This window comes from Hemicordylus capensis, chromosome 2, assembly GCF_027244095.1.
Source record: "Hemicordylus capensis ecotype Gifberg chromosome 2, rHemCap1.1.pri, whole genome shotgun sequence".
Classification (NCBI taxonomy): Eukaryota; Metazoa; Chordata; class Lepidosauria; order Squamata; family Cordylidae; genus Hemicordylus; species Hemicordylus capensis.
In genome coordinates, this window is record NC_069658.1 from 332,018,521 (window position 1) to 332,036,099 (window position 17,579).

Genomic DNA, 17,579 nt, shown 5'->3' on the forward strand with positions numbered 1-17,579 from the left:
ACACAGGTTATAAATGCGTTGTAATTCGGGCTACATGTTAAGGCATAACACAGGCAGGTGTAAAGATGGCTAGCTCATTTGCCATATACACAAATTTTTCCGAGATCCCAATTTCATACTAAGTCTCCAGACTGCTGATCTAGGAAGGACAATGGCCCGGCAACCCACCATTCAGCCCCGTTACGCAAACCAAGCCACAGAACGACAGCGCCTAGCATTTACTAGTACCCTAACCCGGCTCTAAAACCCGAAGTTACAGAGCTCGAGAGGAGATGGAGCACAGACTAGAGCGCGGGGGGGGGGGGGGGGGAAGGCGGGGCTGGGAAGAGAGAGAGAAAGAACCAACGGCTACTGAGTTGAACTCTCGCGAGATCCCAAGTTTACTTATAGAGCCCCCTCCGCGGGCGGCTTCTTAGTTGACGCTGTTGTTATCCGCCGTGGCATTGCGGAGCCAGATTGGGCCGGTCTGCGCTATTTTCCCAGGCTCGGGCTGCGCCATGGCGCCTTCCAGCCTCGCTGACCTAGTGCGTCTGCTTGCGGGCGGACTGCTTCACCTTCTTCTCTCGTCCGACTCGCGGCCCCAGCGGGCTTGTTAGTACTGGGGTGGATCCAGTCCGGGGCTGCGGGCGGCCCGAGCCAGGTACTGGAAGAAGGCCGGGCAGCCAAGTGGGGGATGCCGCCGCGGGGCCTTGCTGTGGCCGGCAAGCAGAGGGCGGGGTTGGCTGTTCGCCGAATGGCCGAGGACTGAAGGCCTGCTCCTTTCCCCGGAGTATTTCGACGTTAGGACACTGAGTGGTGGGGGTGTGGCCGAGGCTGGAGGTTGGTAGGGTCCGGCTCTCCCGGGGTTTTTCTTTCCCTCTTTGCTTGGAGGAGTGACACTTGTCTTCTCATTCAAAACAAAACCCACCGCTTGAGTCTTGGACAGAAGAAGCTTTTTGTGATGATATTCAAGGGGCAATATCTGAATCGCGGTGCATGTTTGTGCACGAAAAAAACTCTCCCTCTCTGTACTTTATAGCTAAGGCATGCCCCTGTTGCCTACTCTTACCTGTCTTTGTTTACAGTTTCTCTCTCCTTTGTTAAAAGGAATGGTTGGTGTTGGTGGATTGAGCCAGCTAGGCTGTCTAGCCAAATTCCAGCATGCTTTTTCTTGAGGCTGGTACTTGCTGAACGGAGTTATAAGCTGATAGTGCTTAATAACAATAGTAATAATGGTAGTAATAATGTATAAAGCACATCAACAGCTAGGTGCTCTACAGTAACAATAAAAAAGAAAAGGTCTTGCCCACAAGTTAACAATCTACACTTAGCTTTCTTTTCCTTCTTCCTCTCTCACTTAGGATTTTGGTAGGAAACATCCATTTTAATTTAATTGACTTGCTTTGGTCATGGTGCTGGAATTTATTTTATTTTATTTTTCCTGCTCTTCTTCCAAGGAGCCCAGAGTGGTGTACTACATACTTAAGTTTCTCCTCACAACAACCCTGTGAAGTAGGTTAGGCTGAGAGAGAAGTGACTGGCCCAGCAAGTATCATGGCTGAATGGGGATTGGAACTCGAGTCTCCCTGGTCCTAGTCTAGCACTTTAACCACTACACCATGCTGGCTCACAAATTCCTGTGCTCTGTGTGTAGAAGGTGAACAAGACTACTTCAGTGGCTTTTTATTGCTACCATACCTGCAGTCTCCCCTGTAACTACATTTACAGTACTACTTAGCTTCTTCAGTTGTGTGCAAGGCTGCAAATATGTTGCTATGAGGGGATGTACTCCTCTTTGCAGTCAGGTAGTTAGAGGGATCTTTGAAGGGAAAGTGTTCTTATGTAAAATGCGCAACCTTGGGCACCACTTGCGGTGGGTCTCACACCCTCTCTGTTAGTTTTACTATTGTGGGAATTTGTCTGTAAAAAGGCTGAATTTTTCTGATGGAAATAACCTACTTGTTGTAAAAGAATGAGATTTATAGTTGCATATTTTTTGAGGTTAAATCCTGGTGTGTGGTATAAAATACCAGATTACTTGTTGAGTCTGTGGTGTTTAATTCAAGGCCAAAGCACTATTATTGAATGCTTTTTCTTGTGTTGAAGTTCTTCGGATTAATATGAAACCAGGTGTGAATGAAGCTCCTCTTGCACAGATGCTGATTGGTATCAGATTCAGTGTTGAAGCAGTGTGCTTCCTATGAAGATTGTATGTCATTGCAACACTAATATGCTAACCCATGTTTTTACAAGTAATTGACAGCCTAGCCAAGTGCAAGTTGCTTTGGTATAGTTGGCCTGGTAGCTAACTAAGGTAACTTCAAAAGTTACAAAATTCCCAAATCTGATAGGTTGGGTAGGACCAGTGTTTTCTCTAATGTTATTCATTCGTGGGCAGAATGAGTTTTGTTCTGTGCGGCAGTATCAAGGCAGTGTGTGCACACATGCGTTCAGAGTGGGACCTTCCTGATTAAATCTGAGTGGGATCTAAAATTCACTGAGTGGTCTTAAAAACTTGTGCGCGCACACGTGCACACAACTTAGAAGAAACACTGGATAGGGCTCTGAACTGAAACCTTGGAATGCCATTTCCAGTCAGTCTAGTATTAATCTTGATGAACCAGAGGTTGGACTCAGTTTAAGGCAGCTTCATATGTCACATAGAGGTTCATTGGGATTGTGCATTATTGTCTCCATGAAAATATTTACTGTGTAAAGATTTTTAAACAGTTTAAAATGTCCTTAGTATGCCTAATAGTGTTGAAATAAGATATACAGTTGTGCTGTAATTGTAGACAGTGTCTATTACTACTTTAGTAAAGAATTTCTTGCTTCTGAATTTTTGTCAGTCTGCATGGAAGCTTGTGGAGATGCTTTGCTAGTTTCAACTTCAGCGGCAGAATGATCCTTTTTTGACATCTGTTTCATCATAACTTGTGGTAAGATTTGTTTAGCTTTTTTTTAAATCTTAAGAGAATTTTATTATGACTCTTCATAGTCAGGTGAATTTCTAGTGTTTGGTTATACATACCTTTTAAATTGCTTTAAATCTTCTAAATAAGTCTGTTAGTCCTCCTGCATTCTTACACACACACATGGAGAGCATAGTTAGGAAACTGTCGGTTTATAGTAGGTCAGGGTCCTTTGTTCTATTGTAACTTTTGCAGATAGAAAATACCTTCTATTTTTATTAGGTAACGGGAACCTTGTTCTGGATTTCCATATAGCCAGGAGCTGCAGTCATGGCTTCAAGACGAACTGATGTTCCTGGTAAAACTAATTTTCTAAGTATATTTGAATTCTTTGACTCTGTAAGGTGGTAAACATCAAATGAGGCCTCAGGTTGAAATTTCTCAAGAACTTATTAGTAGCGTTGTTCGAGAGTCCAGCTGTATCAAGCTGCATACAAATGCATATAAAGTCTGACTCTTGCTCTGAAGCTAGTAGTATATTGCTTCAATAATATAACTGTGTAGGTGAATGAGCATCTTATCAGTTTCCCCCTCTTAAGTGATGCTATCAGTTGCTGCTAGCATAACCTACTAAAATGTGGCAGTGCTCTTATAAGAGGAATTCTTCTGACCTAATCTTCTGTTCCTGGAGTGACACTTTCAGACTAGCTATTGTGTTATATACTTAATTGTTCTGATATTGGCATGTATGGAATTAACTCATGTCAAACGGCAAGTTTGAATCATTTTTTTAAGCTGTTTGCTTTAGAATATGAGAATAATAACTTTTGGCTACCATTATTTTGGGGAAATTGGGCAGGCCACAATAATCTCTTATCAAGAAAATACTTCAGTTCCATAGGTACCAGAATCACATTTTTCCAGTCTTGTATTTTTTTGGATTATATTTTTAGTTTTAGACTATGTGCACATCTTTGAAAGGAAACTAATTATTTCACTCTGATCACAAATGTCTTAAGTGGAAGAGAATACCAGTGAAGTCAGAGGGTTCTCCATTCAAGATATTTGAGATTGAGGGTTTGGGATTTTAACAGTTCTGGACTGGATAAGTGATTGAGCTAATATGCAGTATCACTGAATAAGAAATAGTCGCTGACATCCTGACTAAATTTACTTGAGGAAGTCTCATTGAAATTAAAAGGACAAGTTAGTCAGGTGTCATTTTTATTTCAATGGTACTTTCTTGAATAAATTTAGTCAGGATGTCAACCAGTTTTTCTAGGAACTTTAGCATAGAAATTTGCCAGCCCTGGTGGCAACCTTAACTCTCTTAATTGTTGAAAGGGTTTTATTAGGCCAAACTTAGATTTTAGTGTGGCACAACTTTTCTTGATTCATTCGGAGGAATGACACGCCCTGTTGAGCTACATCAAAATGTTTTCTAGAAAGATCGTAATGCTGATCCTGAAAGTTTTTCTGCATAGTTGCTGCTTGGACAGTTATTATACTGAAAGATCTCACTGGAGTGATCCCAGGGTTTTTAAAATGGAAATTCCTCTAAAAGGAATACTCATATCATGAGGAGAGCTAATGTGATCTGTACTACATTTTGTGCAAAGCTCTAAAATGCCATCCACTGTGAAATCTCCTGTCTCTGTTCTTAGCTATTGAGCATGGCTCTGGAGGGCTTTTGGGAAAGATGTCCCAGCCAATTGGAATCTACCGTCGGGCATTTAGTTATGATGATGCCCTGGAGGATACAGCACCAATGACTCCTCCTCCTTCAAATATGTCCTCCAATATCCTATGGAAACAGCCAATCATCCCAGAACGCAAATATGAGGAACTTTCCAAGGTATGTTGTCTCTAGAGTGATGCAAAGCTAGCATGAGGTTCCTGATAAATTTCAGTTGTATTATCCCAGGATTGAGAGAGGAGAGGGCAACCACTTGTATAAACTAACCACTTAAAATTAATTATGTTCGAGGGCATCAAGATTGGTGTCCATCTGTTGCTCTGAAGGGTGTTTTTTTCCTTTTGGCTAACATTATTGTGAGGAAATACTTGTTTGCAAATAATTTATTTGGCCTAATTGGTCAGGTTTGGTGAAATTTCACTGAAAATGTGCCACAGCAGAAAGCTAGTGTGATGCTTGGTCAAAGTAACCCTAAAGGAAGACATGTAAAGTCTTCATTTTTTGTGAATTATTGCCTATGAAAGCCTGAAAAAAGTATTGCTTTGGACTGCATATTCTAGTTTGCAAACATTAGATGCAGTGTTCCCTCAAACAAGGATTCCCAGATGTTGACTACAACTCCCAGTATCCCCAGCTGCAATGACTTTTGCTTGGGGTTATGGAAGTTGTAGTCAACTATATCTGGGAATCGCTGTTAGAGGGAACACTGATTAGATGTACTGCATATTTTTAATAAAAAGAGGCAAAAGTATATCCCCAATTTAATCATTCTGTAAAAGTTAACATAAAGCTTTGCTGTACAACTTACTTTCTAATTCTGACCACGAGGCAGTAATAAATACATTTTTTGTTCAGGTTGCAGCAAGGATTCAGTACTGGTTCTTCCGCTGCATCTTAGTGTGAGCTTGGAGTGCATATTTTTAAGCTCTTCAAGTTGATGTGTTAATGTTTTATCATCATTACCTGGAATCCAGGAAGAATAGTAACTCATGAGGCAATTTGGGAATCTGCCATTCAGAACCCCAGATATGACCATCTGTTCAACTTGAACAACTTGAATATCTTCCATTGATGCAAGTTACTCTGTTTCAGCATGGTGTGCCTTTTTAAAATATGGAACATTTTAATGAGGATTGAAAGGCTGCAGCAGGGGAAGTAACGGAACATTATAATTATCATCATTCTGATTTGTGCTTTGACTCTTCAGAACCAGGTAGTAGTTTGAGAGTCATAGTTGTTATCTTGGACCGGAGAATGAGATGGGGAGATAACTTTAAAGAAAATGAAAATGAAGAATAGTGAGTGAAGAAATCTTGTTCTGAGCTCTGTGTTCAGTCTGTTTGCATGCTTCACTTACTGCAGTTGTAGTTCCAAAACTCATTCCCATGAGGATCAGGAGAAGTGTGAGGTGCTCCTGAGATAACATTCCCTCTTTCTCCTCAAACTCTACCTGGCTTCCTTTGCACAGGTTGAGGAAGGGGAGACTAACATGTATCCATCTGCCATAATATCCTCATCATCCACTGAGACTGTGAACAAGGTTCCAGTGGTGAAGACCAAGGCCACCCACATCCTCATGAATTCTCTCATTACAAGTAAGAGCTCTTGAATCCTTGTAGTAGGCAAGTTTGGTCATAGAGTTTTGCAACATAGACAATTGCCCGGTTATGTGGTTAGAGTGCCTTACCAAGAGACTAGATGTCCTATTGGAAGGGGACAAGTTCTTTAAATTCTAAACAAAGTGCTGTAAGGGCCAAATTGTAAATTCCTTTCCTTGAGATTTTGACCCTGTTGAGTACCTGAAGCTAGAGGTTGCAATCTAACAGAATAAAGGATTGAAAGTTGGTTCCCCACAAGTGCTGCAGCACTTAACTAGATTTTTGTGACAGGGTTGGTAGAGCTAGTACTACCAGCTTTTACTTGTGAGCTTGCAAATTCATTTCATTTATCCAATAAATGTGGTCCTAAACTGAAGATGTGGAAGGCAGCTTGTTGGCACTCTTGTATTAGCTGTTGTTTTTTGAGGAAAACCACAAACGTGCCCTACTAGAGATAATTATGAGTTAAGCCTAGAAACTCAGTAGGCTCTTGTCATGATGTTCTCTCTCTTGCTAATGGGTGGATGTCATATGTAGGCTATAGTCTCATATGGTTGAATCAGCATGACTTGGTTATAATCAAAAGCTTTACCAGCTAACCATTGTTTTCACTATCTGGGTTTGTGATTACTTACCACTTTGGAAGCCCCTAGTGTGAAATATCCCTAGAACAGGCATGGTTGAGCATTGTTAGATGGCAGTCTAGCAAATGCAACAGTAGGAGGCCCAGTGGAGTTTTATTCTTCTGCTTAATTCTGCAAATTCCATGAGATCAAGCTAATCTCAAAACACTGTCATCCTGAGCAGAGTGGTGTGTTTGCTTTCCTCACATTAGTTAAAATACACTGGCATACATGCTGTAAAGCAGTGAAAGGTGCTTCCTCTACATTTAAGAAATAATATCTGGAGATATTTTTAGTACTTAAGAATGACATGACTTTTCTAAACTTGTATTGTAGCTGGGGGTGGGGTGGGGGTTAATACTGACTGCATCATTCACCTAAGGAGTACATTAGGCCTATGCTTAAAAATAATGGTGAAGCAGTGTTAGGGGTAATGTTTCTGACCTGAAAGCTTGGGGGACAGCAGCACTATGTTTTGGCATTCCAGGGTCATTTGTCACCTCTGCACCTGGTTGTTTCTCTCTTGGCCAATCATTTGTTTTTTGTACACATGACTGTTCAGGTTAAGTTCATTAGAACATGACAAAAGGTGATCCAATAGAAGTTTAGCACATCTGACTCTGGAGCCAAGAAATATGTAATCTGTTGTAGCCAGGGCAATAGACATAGTTCAACATTATCTTGCTCTGCTGCTCTTTAGTCTCTCATAAACAAGTACGGCTTGTTCTCATTAGTTAGAATGATGAAAGTCCCCAGAATATTTCAGAACAAGCTTTGTTACTCTGAGGTGGATGGCTTAAAGAAATGTCTTCCTCTGTACTTTATCCTTTCTAGTAATTATGTAGGTTGTATGACATTGCCTCTTAGAAACCTGTGGCAGGCAGCAGAGTTTTGTGGCTTGTATGAGTGTGTCCTGTTGTCCATTCTAGAACAAACTCAGGAGAGCATTCAACGCTTTGAGCAGCAGGCAGGGCTGAGAGATGCCGGATATACTCCCCACAAGGGCCTCGCTGCAGAGGAGACAAAATACCATCGTGTGGCTGAGTCACTCCATGTAAGGTGTTTGGGTCCATCTGTGCTTCAGTTCTGGTGGAGGTAGTCAGCTACTACTCTACAGAACTAGATGTCAAGGGATGGGATGTTTGGGTGTCACTGGATAATAAGAGGGTTATCTCCCATGGGTATAAGAGGATTATCTTCCTTGGAGGCCTTCCGGACAGCCTTAAAGACCCATCTTTTTAAGCCTGGCTTTTAATGATAGTTTTTAATTTTAATCTGGTTTAAATGTTTTTTTAAATTATGTTGTGTGTTTAATTTTAATGTAAGCTACCCTGAGCCACTTTAGGAAGGGCAGTATATAAATATGATTTATCTGTTTTTCTGTTTAAGTAGATTGTCTGGGTCATATGTTTAAGAATACATTTCTGTAACTTTGTAATGTAAGACAGTTAAGAGCTCTTGAACCAAGTTTAAGCCAAATACAGTGAAGTGAATTCTCAATTCAGTACGAATGCGGCATTAGCAATGAAACTAATTGTGTAAATATTTGTTTTCATTGCACAATAGCCTACTTTTCTGCCATGGAGCACAGAATTATGTATAACTAAAAACCTCTATATTCTGTCCTTGTTTGGCCATCAGGTTAAGTTGAATATTTACCACAATATTAGAGAGCAGTGTGACTTGAGAGATGGCATAATCTCAGAATGTAGCCAATGATCTCAAGGCAGAAAACTCTCAATTAGCTCTAGAAGCTCTTGGAGAAGCTAGGTAACTGGTTTTGAGGTTGTACTGAACAAACTCTAATCTTTGCATGCAAACTCTTTAATAAATTTTTACTAAGCTTAACTAATGAAAGAAATAGTTTAACTTTGTTCACTTGCTAGATTCAGAATGCTTCCAATTGCACGTCTTTACCCTTTCTAACAGAATTTAAAGATGCAAAGTGGAGAAATGTCAAAAGAAGATAAACAGGCCTCTTCTGCCCAATCCACTCCAAGCAGCACTCCCCATTCCTCTCCCAAGCGCACATACAGGTATATTTTCCACAGATGGGACCTTGCTTCCCAGTAGGTGGTTTTTACTCGTCTCAGGTAGTGCCTAGGAATCTCTGTGTCCTTTGGGTTTTGCATCTGTTCACATCTGTTTCTAACGGCACCACAATCCTTTTCTTCTGGGTGGATTTGGTGTGAAATACCTTGCATACAGTTCCTTTGGACTTCCCTTAATGAAGCTATAAACTTGCCTAGAATGAGACCTCTTATTTTGGGATTGGTTGGTTGTGGCTGTCCAGTACTACTGAAGACTGCTCTTCCAGTTACTTATTCTTAATTTATTATTTCACTTTAGGGGCTGGTTTAGTCAGGGAACCTCAACTTCCATCACTGGTCCAGATTTTCCTTCCATGGATTCCAGCAGTGGGGACAGTGATAAAGTACCATCTGAAAAATGGAGCTTGTTTGGACCTAGAGCTCTCCAGAAATCCACCACTGAATCAGGTATAGTACTTTTTAAGAAAGTGCCATCTTCATCAGAAGATGATGGCTTGAATGTACTTGCACTTCAGAGAACCAGTGTAGCAGAGAAATTAAGATCCAGAGTACAGCTTTGGCTTTGTATTCGCTTGCAGTAGCATGCTTAAGAATGGATTGTGGTGGTATTCCAATAAAGATCAAAGGCTTGAAGAAGGAAGAGTTGGGCTTATGAAGACTCTTACATGTAAGAAGGAAAAATGTATAGCAAATTTGAATAGGGAGTCTAGATACAGATTCCCTGGATACTATTTGCATCTATCTGCAGTCTTGTGGAACAAGATTTTAATACTACATTCAAAAGTCAGTCAAAAAATCAAACATTGAGTTCATAAGACCAGCCCTGCTGGATCAGGCCCAAGGCCCAACTAGTCCAGCAACCTGTTTCACACAGTGGCCAACCAGATGCCACTGGAAGCCTACAGGCAGGAGTTGGGGGCATGCCCTCTCTCCTGCTGTTACTTCCTTGCAACTGGTAATCAGAGGCATCCTGCCTTTGAGGCTGGAGGTGGCATATAGCCCTCCCGACTAGTAGCCGTTGATAGACGTTTCCTCATGAAGTTATCCAAACCCCTCTTAAAGCCATCCAGCTTGTTGGCTGTCACCACATCTTGTGGCAGAGAATTCCACAAGTTGATTATGCATTGTGTGAAGAAATACTTCTGTTTGCTGGTCCTAAATTTCCAGGCAATCAATTTCATGGGATGACCTCTGGTTCTAATGTTATGTGAGAGGGAGAAGAATGTCTCTCTATCCACTTTCTCCACACTATGCATGATTTTATAACCTCTATCATGTCTCCCCGCAGTTGTCTTTTTTCTAATCTAAATAGCCCCAGGTGTTGTAGCCTTGCCTCATAAGAAAGTAGTGGTGTGCATGGAACTGGTCTGGCACTGGGGAGGGGGGCTCTTTAAGGGCGGGGGAGGGTGTACCTACCCCTCCTGCGCTTCCCGCTTTGTAAGCATTTGGGGTGGCAGGGTACCTTCCTGCCACCCCTACCCGTGTTCCTTGTTAAAAGGCTTCAAAAGCCTCATTGTGCATGTGTATGTTGCACACACGCTCGACAACGCACGTGACACAGGACGTGATGTGTGCGGGCGGCGTGTGCACGCGCAGTGAGGCTTTTGAAGCCTTTTGAGGAGGAATGGGGGTAGGGCGGCAGGAACGGACCCTGCCGACCCAAATGCTTACAAAGCGGGGAGAGCTGGAGGGGGAAAAGCGGTGGGAGGGGAGTACACCCTCCCCCACCCTTAAAGATCCACCCCACCCACCCCCACCAGTGTCAAACTGCTGAAGTGGTCCCAGGTCTGGGCTGGTCTGGAGGCCCTTAGAATGGGCTCCGGACCGGTCCATGCACATACCTATAAGAAAGGTGCTCTAGGCCCCTGATCATCTTGGTTGCCCTCTTCTGCAGCTTTTCCAGTTCTACAATGTCCTTTTTTAGATCTGACCAGAATTGTACGCAGTACTCCAGGTATGGCCGCACTATCGTTTTGTATAAGGGCATTATAATATTAGCAGTTTTATTTTCAGTGCCTTTCCTAATGATCCCTAGCATGGAATTTGTCTTTTTAACAGCTGCCGCACATTGGGTCGACAGTTTCAACTAGCTGTCTACCACGACCCCAAGATCCCTCTCCTGGTCAGTCACCAACAGCTCAGATCCAATCAGCGTATACTTGAAGCTGGGTTTTTTTCGTCCCAATGTGCATCATTGCCAACATTGAACCAAATTTGCCATTTAATTGCCTACTCACCCAGTTTGGAGAGATCCTTTTGGAGCTCCTCACAATCCGTTTGGGATTTCATTACCCGAAAGAGTTTGGTATCCTACTTCACAGGGTTGTTGTGAGGAGAAACCTAAGTATATAGTACACTCCTCTGGGCTCCTTGGAGGAAGAGCGGGATATAAAATATAATTTTTTTAAAAAAATTGGCCACCTACTTCTAGATCATTTATGAATAAATTAAAAAGCACCGGTCCCAGTACAGATCCCTGGGGGACCCCACTTCTTACTTCCCTTCATTGTGAAAACTCTCCATTTATACCTACCCTCTGTTTCTTGTCCTTCAACCAGTTAGCAATACACACATGTACTTGTCCCCTTATCCTATGACTGCTAAGTTTCCTCAGGAGTCTTTGATGAGGAACTTTGTTGAAAGCTTTTTGGAAGTCCAGGTATACTATGTCAACTGGATCACCTTGATCCACACACTTGTTGACACTCTCAAAGAACTCCAAAAGGTTTGTGAGGCAAGATTTCCCTTTGCAGAAGCCATGCTGGTTCTCTCACAGCAGGTCCTGTTCTTCTATTTTCTTTATGATTTTATCCTTGAGGATGCTTTCCATCAATTTACCTGGAACAGAATTTAGGCTAACTGGCCTGTAATTTCCCAGATTGCCCTTGGATCCCTTTTTAAAAATCGGTGTTACATTTGCTACTTTCCAGTCCTCCGGTACAGAGCCTGATTGCAGGGATAAGTTATATATTTTAGCAAGGAGGTCGGCAATTTCACATTTGAGTTCTTTGAGGACTCTTGGATGGATGCCATCCGGCCCTGGCAATTTGCTAGTTTTCCATTTTTCCAGACAGTTTAGGACATCATCTCTTATCACTTCTATCTACCTTGATTCTTTAGCCTCCATCCCCGAAAAGCCTGGTTCAGGGACATGTATATGTTCAATATCCTCTACCATGAAGACAGACGCAAAGAACTCATTGAGCTCTGCAACCTCCATACCCTCCTTAATAATCCCTTTTACTCCCTCATTGTCTAATGGTCCAACTGCCTCCCAAGTTTTTGTTATTCCCCTTGATACTTAGCTAAATGATCCTCAAACTCTCTTTTCACCTCCCTTATTGTCGCCTTGCATTTATTTTGCCACAGTTTGTGTTCCTTTCTGTTCTCTTTATTTGGACAGGCCTTCCAATTTTGGAAGGAAGTCTTCTTCCCTTTTATGGCTTCCTTGATGTTACCTGTTAGTCATACTGGCATCCTCCTGGACTTAGTGGTACCTTCCCTCCTTTTGGGTATACAATCTAACCAGGCTTCTAATATTGTGGTTTTGAGTAAACTCTATGCATTCTGGAGTGAAGTGACTCTCCTGATTTTTCCTTCAGCTTTCTTTTCATCATACTCCTCATTTTGGAGAAGTTTCTTCTTCTGAAATACAAAATATCTGTATTATCTGTGTCCTTGGTGATTCTCTCCCTGCATGTATGCTGAATTTGAACACACTATGGTCAATGTTCCCTAAAGGGTCGATGACACTGACATCATGCACCAGGTCCTGGGTGCCACTCAGGATTAAGTCCAAGGTCGCCTTCTCTCTGGTTGGTTCCAAGACCAACTGTTCTAGGGCACAGTCATTAAGCATATCTAGAAATTTGACCTCTTTGTCATGACCTGACTGAATTTACCCAGTCTATGTGTGGGTAATTGAAGTCACCTATTATTACTGCCCTGCCTCTCCTTGACGCCTCCCTGATTTCCTCCTGCAATTCCCAGTCACTTTCAGCATTTTGATCTGGAGGGCGATAGCATGTCCTTGGTATCGTATTTCCTTTCAGGCCTTGTATTGTCACCCACAGGGTTTATGTGGAAGACTCCGGTCCTCCTAAGTTTTCTGCCTTGTTAGATTCTATCCCTTCTTTAACATGCAGTGCTACTGCACCTCCAAGGTGTCCCTCCCCATTCTTTCTGTAGATTTCATATCCAGGGATAACAGTGTCCCACTGGTTCTCACTGTTCCACCATGTTTCTGTTATGCCCACTATATCTGTTTCTGCATTAGCAACCAAGCACTCCAGCTCACCCATCTTGGCTCGGAGGCTTCTGGCATTGGTATATAAGCACCTAGATGCTGAATCTCTTACCTGGTGTATGCTATCTTTCTTTGGACTCTTAGACAAGCTGTCACAGTGTTCTGTCTGCTCTTTATGTGGTTCTGCTCTGTTGCCTTCTGTTTTTATCTGAATCCTTTGCACCCACACACTTTAAAGGATGGCATTTGCTGAACTCGATATTGTCCAGCTCCTGTCAGCTATTCCCCGGTTGTCATTTTAAAAGCTGCTCTGCAACTTTTTTGATTTTAAGTGCCAGCAGTCTGGTTCCATCTTGGTTCAAGTGCAGCCTGTCCCTTTTGTACAGACAAACACACTATTCTTCTCCCTACTCCCTTACCTTAACTTTCTCATTTCTGTAGTTAATGAACACAATTTTACTGAGCTCTTACCTACTGAGTTCTGTGATGTCCCTTGTTGCTCAGTAATGTTTATGCAATAAACAAAGGTGCTCGAACCACTTTTCTGCTCAGGAAGTGTGTAAAAATATTCCCTTAAACACTGTCCCTTTAATGCTGATTTCCCAGAACTGCTGAATCTTCGGTGATCGTTAAATCCTACATAACACAAACATAGCATACTAGCTGGGCTGGGTGCAGAGCATCTGCACTTCCAGTTCTCCCCGACTGTCACCATCACCGTGTTCTCCCTGCCTGCCACTGCTGCCCCCCCCCCGGCCAGCGCCGTTTTCTTTGTCCGCCTGCAGCCTTCTCCCTTTTTGCCCGCCCACCACTGCTGTCTTCTCCCTCCCAACCACCCGCTGGCATTTTCTCCCTCCTGCCCACTGCCACCACTTTCTCTTTGCCTGCCTGCCTGCACAACACCGCCGCTTTCCTCTTCCCCTCCCAGCAGCTTGCTTGTGAACTCTCATGAGAACTGCCATGCATGGGATTAGCGATGGGTAGGTATACGTAAGAGAGATAGATATTAAATATAAATACCATACCAGTAGGGATGCTTCAGTTGCAGTTTTCAGTGGTAGCTTGTTCATCTGAATGCAGTCATAGGAATATGTTGAAAGCTGTCACATAGCATAGAACTGATAGCAGTTAGGCTGGGAACTTGTAAAATACCAGTTGTTTGTCTTGAGTGTGCAACAGGCAGCTATACATATACAGAGTTGACCTGTGTGGTGGCTTGTTGATTTTGCTTTCTTCTTTCCTATTCTTCCTTCAGGGGGCTTTACCATCCAGGCCTATAAGGGCGCCCAGAAGCCATCCCCCATGGAGCTAATGCGTGCCCAGGCCACCAGGATGGCAGAGGACTCCACAGCATTCAAGCCCCCCAAGATGGACATTCCCGTTATGGAAGAAAAAAGACGATCACCACGTTCTCATAACCTCAAACCACGGGACCTGAATGTGCTTACCCCCACTGGGTTCTAGGAACATCTCAACTGAAAAGACAGGAGGATGTTGTTAATATTTAATAATGGACTAAATGGTCGTAGGTTGTCTTTCCCATTCATTTCATAAACGATTGATATAGGCAAGTCTCGCTCTTAGTTCAGCATTGTAGATGGTGATGAACCAAGATCTGGGCAACTTTCTGTACGTATGGTTTTTTCCTTCTTGGAGGTCTTTTATACACCACCAAATCACAACCATCCTGCTTCTGAATTTCTGCCATCCAAGCCTTGTGCTTCTTTGTATAGTCAAATTGTGTGTGTACGCACACAAAGGGAAACTATCAATCTGGAATTTTTTTTGGCTTGATACCTGGGCTGCTGTTGGCTATGGCATAGACATCTGCTTATCCACCTGAGATTACTGAGGAACAGCATATTACTTTGAGTCTAAATAATTAATTTCAACATTTTAGGGGAATTTAGTATTAACTGAAGTCTATTCTATCAAGAGTTGTTCCTGGATGAATTCAGTAGCCTGCTTCAAACTTGGACTTACCGGTTGGCTGTTTCCACTTGTAAGAGATCAGTGTTTTGAGATACTTAATTGTAAAAAGAAATGGTCATTTTTCATAGTGAAACATGACTATTCTGTGTCTGGTGTGAAGTACGTGCTTTATTCTTTATTCTTAACTTCAGATGATTCAGCACAGCCTGTCATATTTGGGCAATAGCCCCATGACCAAGTCCTTTCATTCCTGGCATAGTAACAATCTCTTTGCTTTCTAAACAAAAAGGGAAATGTGGCAATTTGTCCTTGGGGCTTTAGGAATTCCTAGTGGCGTTAGTTGGGAGAAGCATGGAAAATGGGAATAAAGTTTTTGGAAAAGGGGACATTGACCACTCTTTTATGCTATCATGGCAGGTAGAAGGATCCAAAGTGAAGATAATTTTGTGATAGCATGGGGAACTTTGAATTCAGATGCTCACTTTGTGTGAACATTCCTAGTAACAGTTGATGCAAATCTTTTCTTTTTTTGGTCAACTCTTAGCCACTGGTTGGTTTTACAGCGGTGAGATGGCAACTTTAGTGTATCAGTTAAACTTTTGTGTAATAGCATGTTTTACTGAGACCTCCTCACTAACTTCTCTTATGCCTCAAAGAGGGTCTGCATCTTATCTAAATCCAAATACGCTTTTTACAAGATGTGGGTGGTGATGTAGCAAAGTGGCTTAGTGATGTCTCACCTAGCTTCATCTCTCATTCCCCCACTAGAATGGCAACATCTGTGTTTGCTTGATAGCATCCTGGCTTTGTCTACTCTGTTGGTGATTGCCATCACTGCTTGTACACAGTAAACAATTTTTTTGTTGGTGTTTAATTTATTTTGTGATGTTTCATGCTCATGTATCACTGTGCCTAACAATTCCACAAAAAATAAAAAAAAACCAACCTTGCAAATAGAGATGTGTGGGGGCCATGATTGCAGTAGTTCTTTATTGCAGTGGCAGAATTACTGCCACATAATTTTTCGTGCAAACTTATGCAACCCTCTCCCCTTTAACTAGTAAAATAATTTATTACAAAAATTATATAAAGCACAGGTGGGAGCAACAAACTGATATGACAACAGAAGTCTAAAATTCATTAATACAACTTCTTGAACAAGTTATCAACCATGGGTTAATACAAAAAAGACTTATTGCATGTTAAAACTCCATCTGAAATCTCACTGCTCAGCTGTTTCCACTGGAAAGAAGTCACATCTTTTAAATGCCTAATGGTTCTCCGGTTTGTTATCTATGAAGGTAAGAAGCAATACTTTGAATAGCTCAGTCTTTTCCTTGATAGGTAAGGGAAGTGGCTGTCCTAGAGTTTCCGAGAGCTTCTCTTGGAAGCTTTTTATGTTGTACTCTGCATCCGAGGAGGAAATGTAATCATGTGGCTGCAGTTTGGGTTTGGCAGCCTTGTTGATTAAATTAATCCGTTCACACACTGAGCTTCTTAAGTGCCCTATAAAGGAAGAAGTATGAAAGTGTCAAGGAAGGTGGTTTCAGTTGAGGGGTGTACTTAATGGTAGAGTCAGGCTCAAGAGCAGTATGTAATATAGTAAATCTATATGAAAAATCCTATCAAATTATTTCTATCCTATTACCTTTCAAATAGATTGAAATTGTTCTCCTTATCGGTAAAGTTTCTTTTTAAAGAACTGTTTAGGCAAAACCTAGTGATCTGGCCCAGCTGGCAACTATTTTGGTTCCAAGCCACTTTGAAGAATGCTAGAAGGCAAGCAAGCCAACTTGAGCTCTGCTCCCAAATATGCTTGCAAATGTATCCTCCTGAGCCACTCAACTACTCTGTCCTTGACAAACAGCAAATTGAGTGGGAGTGTGTTCTAATGCAGAGGACTTCAAGACTCATTTCAGGCTGTTGTGATGGCAAGGATTTGAGGGTAGACCTTACTTAGAGCAACGGCTGAGAGGGTGGCCCTTCCCTAAAAATGGAAAAAGCCTGGGAAAATTAGAACAGAAGGACCAATCCAGAGGGTTGGGTAGGAACTACACCCACAGCCACCAGCTGGAGAAAGGAGAGCTTTTCCTTGAATTTGTTCTATCCCAGGAATGCCCTGAGGGAAGCAGCTGGCAGAGAAACTGCTGGGGAAATGGGAAGGCCACAGCCTGGAGGCAGCAGGAAGATCCCTGCCTGTGAGCAATAAGATAGGGACCAGTTCAATTAGACATGTGAGTGAAGTCATTTTCCTTTATTGTATTGCTTGAATCTGAGTTGCCTGGTTAATGAAAACTCTCTCTGACAATCTGCTCTATGAAAAGGTAATTGTTGTTCTTAGTGGGCACTATACCTCACTCAAATTGGGTTTTGTGCACACATGTTAGCCCAATCGAGGACATTCCAAGTTCTGCTAGCTTTTTGGCAGTAGCCCCACCCCCTTTGCTACATGAGAGGGAGGCTATCATTCCCTTTCAGTTCTTTGTCCGTCACAAGCTTTGCATTGTAAAATCAGCCTGCTGTACACAGGAACATAGGAAGC

The 17,579-nt window shown here is 42.3% G+C and overlaps 2 protein-coding genes across 8 annotated transcripts in view; one reads left to right on the forward strand and one right to left on the reverse strand.

Moving 5' to 3' along the window:
• The first annotated feature begins 406 nt into the window (after positions 1-406).
• Positions 407-15,911, forward strand: KIAA1191 (KIAA1191 ortholog). Of its 2 annotated transcripts, XM_053287813.1 has the most exons (9): positions 407-640; positions 2,829-2,918; positions 3,174-3,249; positions 4,556-4,746; positions 6,056-6,182; positions 7,738-7,862; positions 8,738-8,844; positions 9,158-9,306; positions 14,361-15,911. In XM_053287813.1, the coding sequence occupies exons 3-9, from the start codon at positions 3,222-3,224 to the stop codon at positions 14,567-14,569; spliced, it is 936 nt and encodes a 311-aa protein (XP_053143788.1). In that variant the 5' UTR covers positions 407-640; positions 2,829-2,918; positions 3,174-3,221; the 3' UTR covers positions 14,570-15,911. The 2 variants fall into 2 exon arrangements, with proteins under 2 accessions (XP_053143788.1, XP_053143789.1); XM_053287814.1 differs by lacking the exon at positions 2,829-2,918.
• An 88-nt stretch (positions 15,912-15,999) lies between these two features.
• Positions 16,000-17,579, reverse strand: part of SIMC1 (SUMO interacting motifs containing 1) — a 40,837-nt gene continuing 39,257 nt past the window's right edge. For all 6 annotated transcript variants that reach the window (XM_053287802.1, XM_053287807.1, XM_053287803.1 and 3 more), the window contains one exon: positions 16,000-16,543. In XM_053287802.1, the coding sequence (XP_053143777.1) occupies positions 16,308-16,543 (236 nt within the window). In that variant the 3' untranslated portion in view covers positions 16,000-16,307. The remainder of the gene's footprint in view (positions 16,544-17,579) is intronic.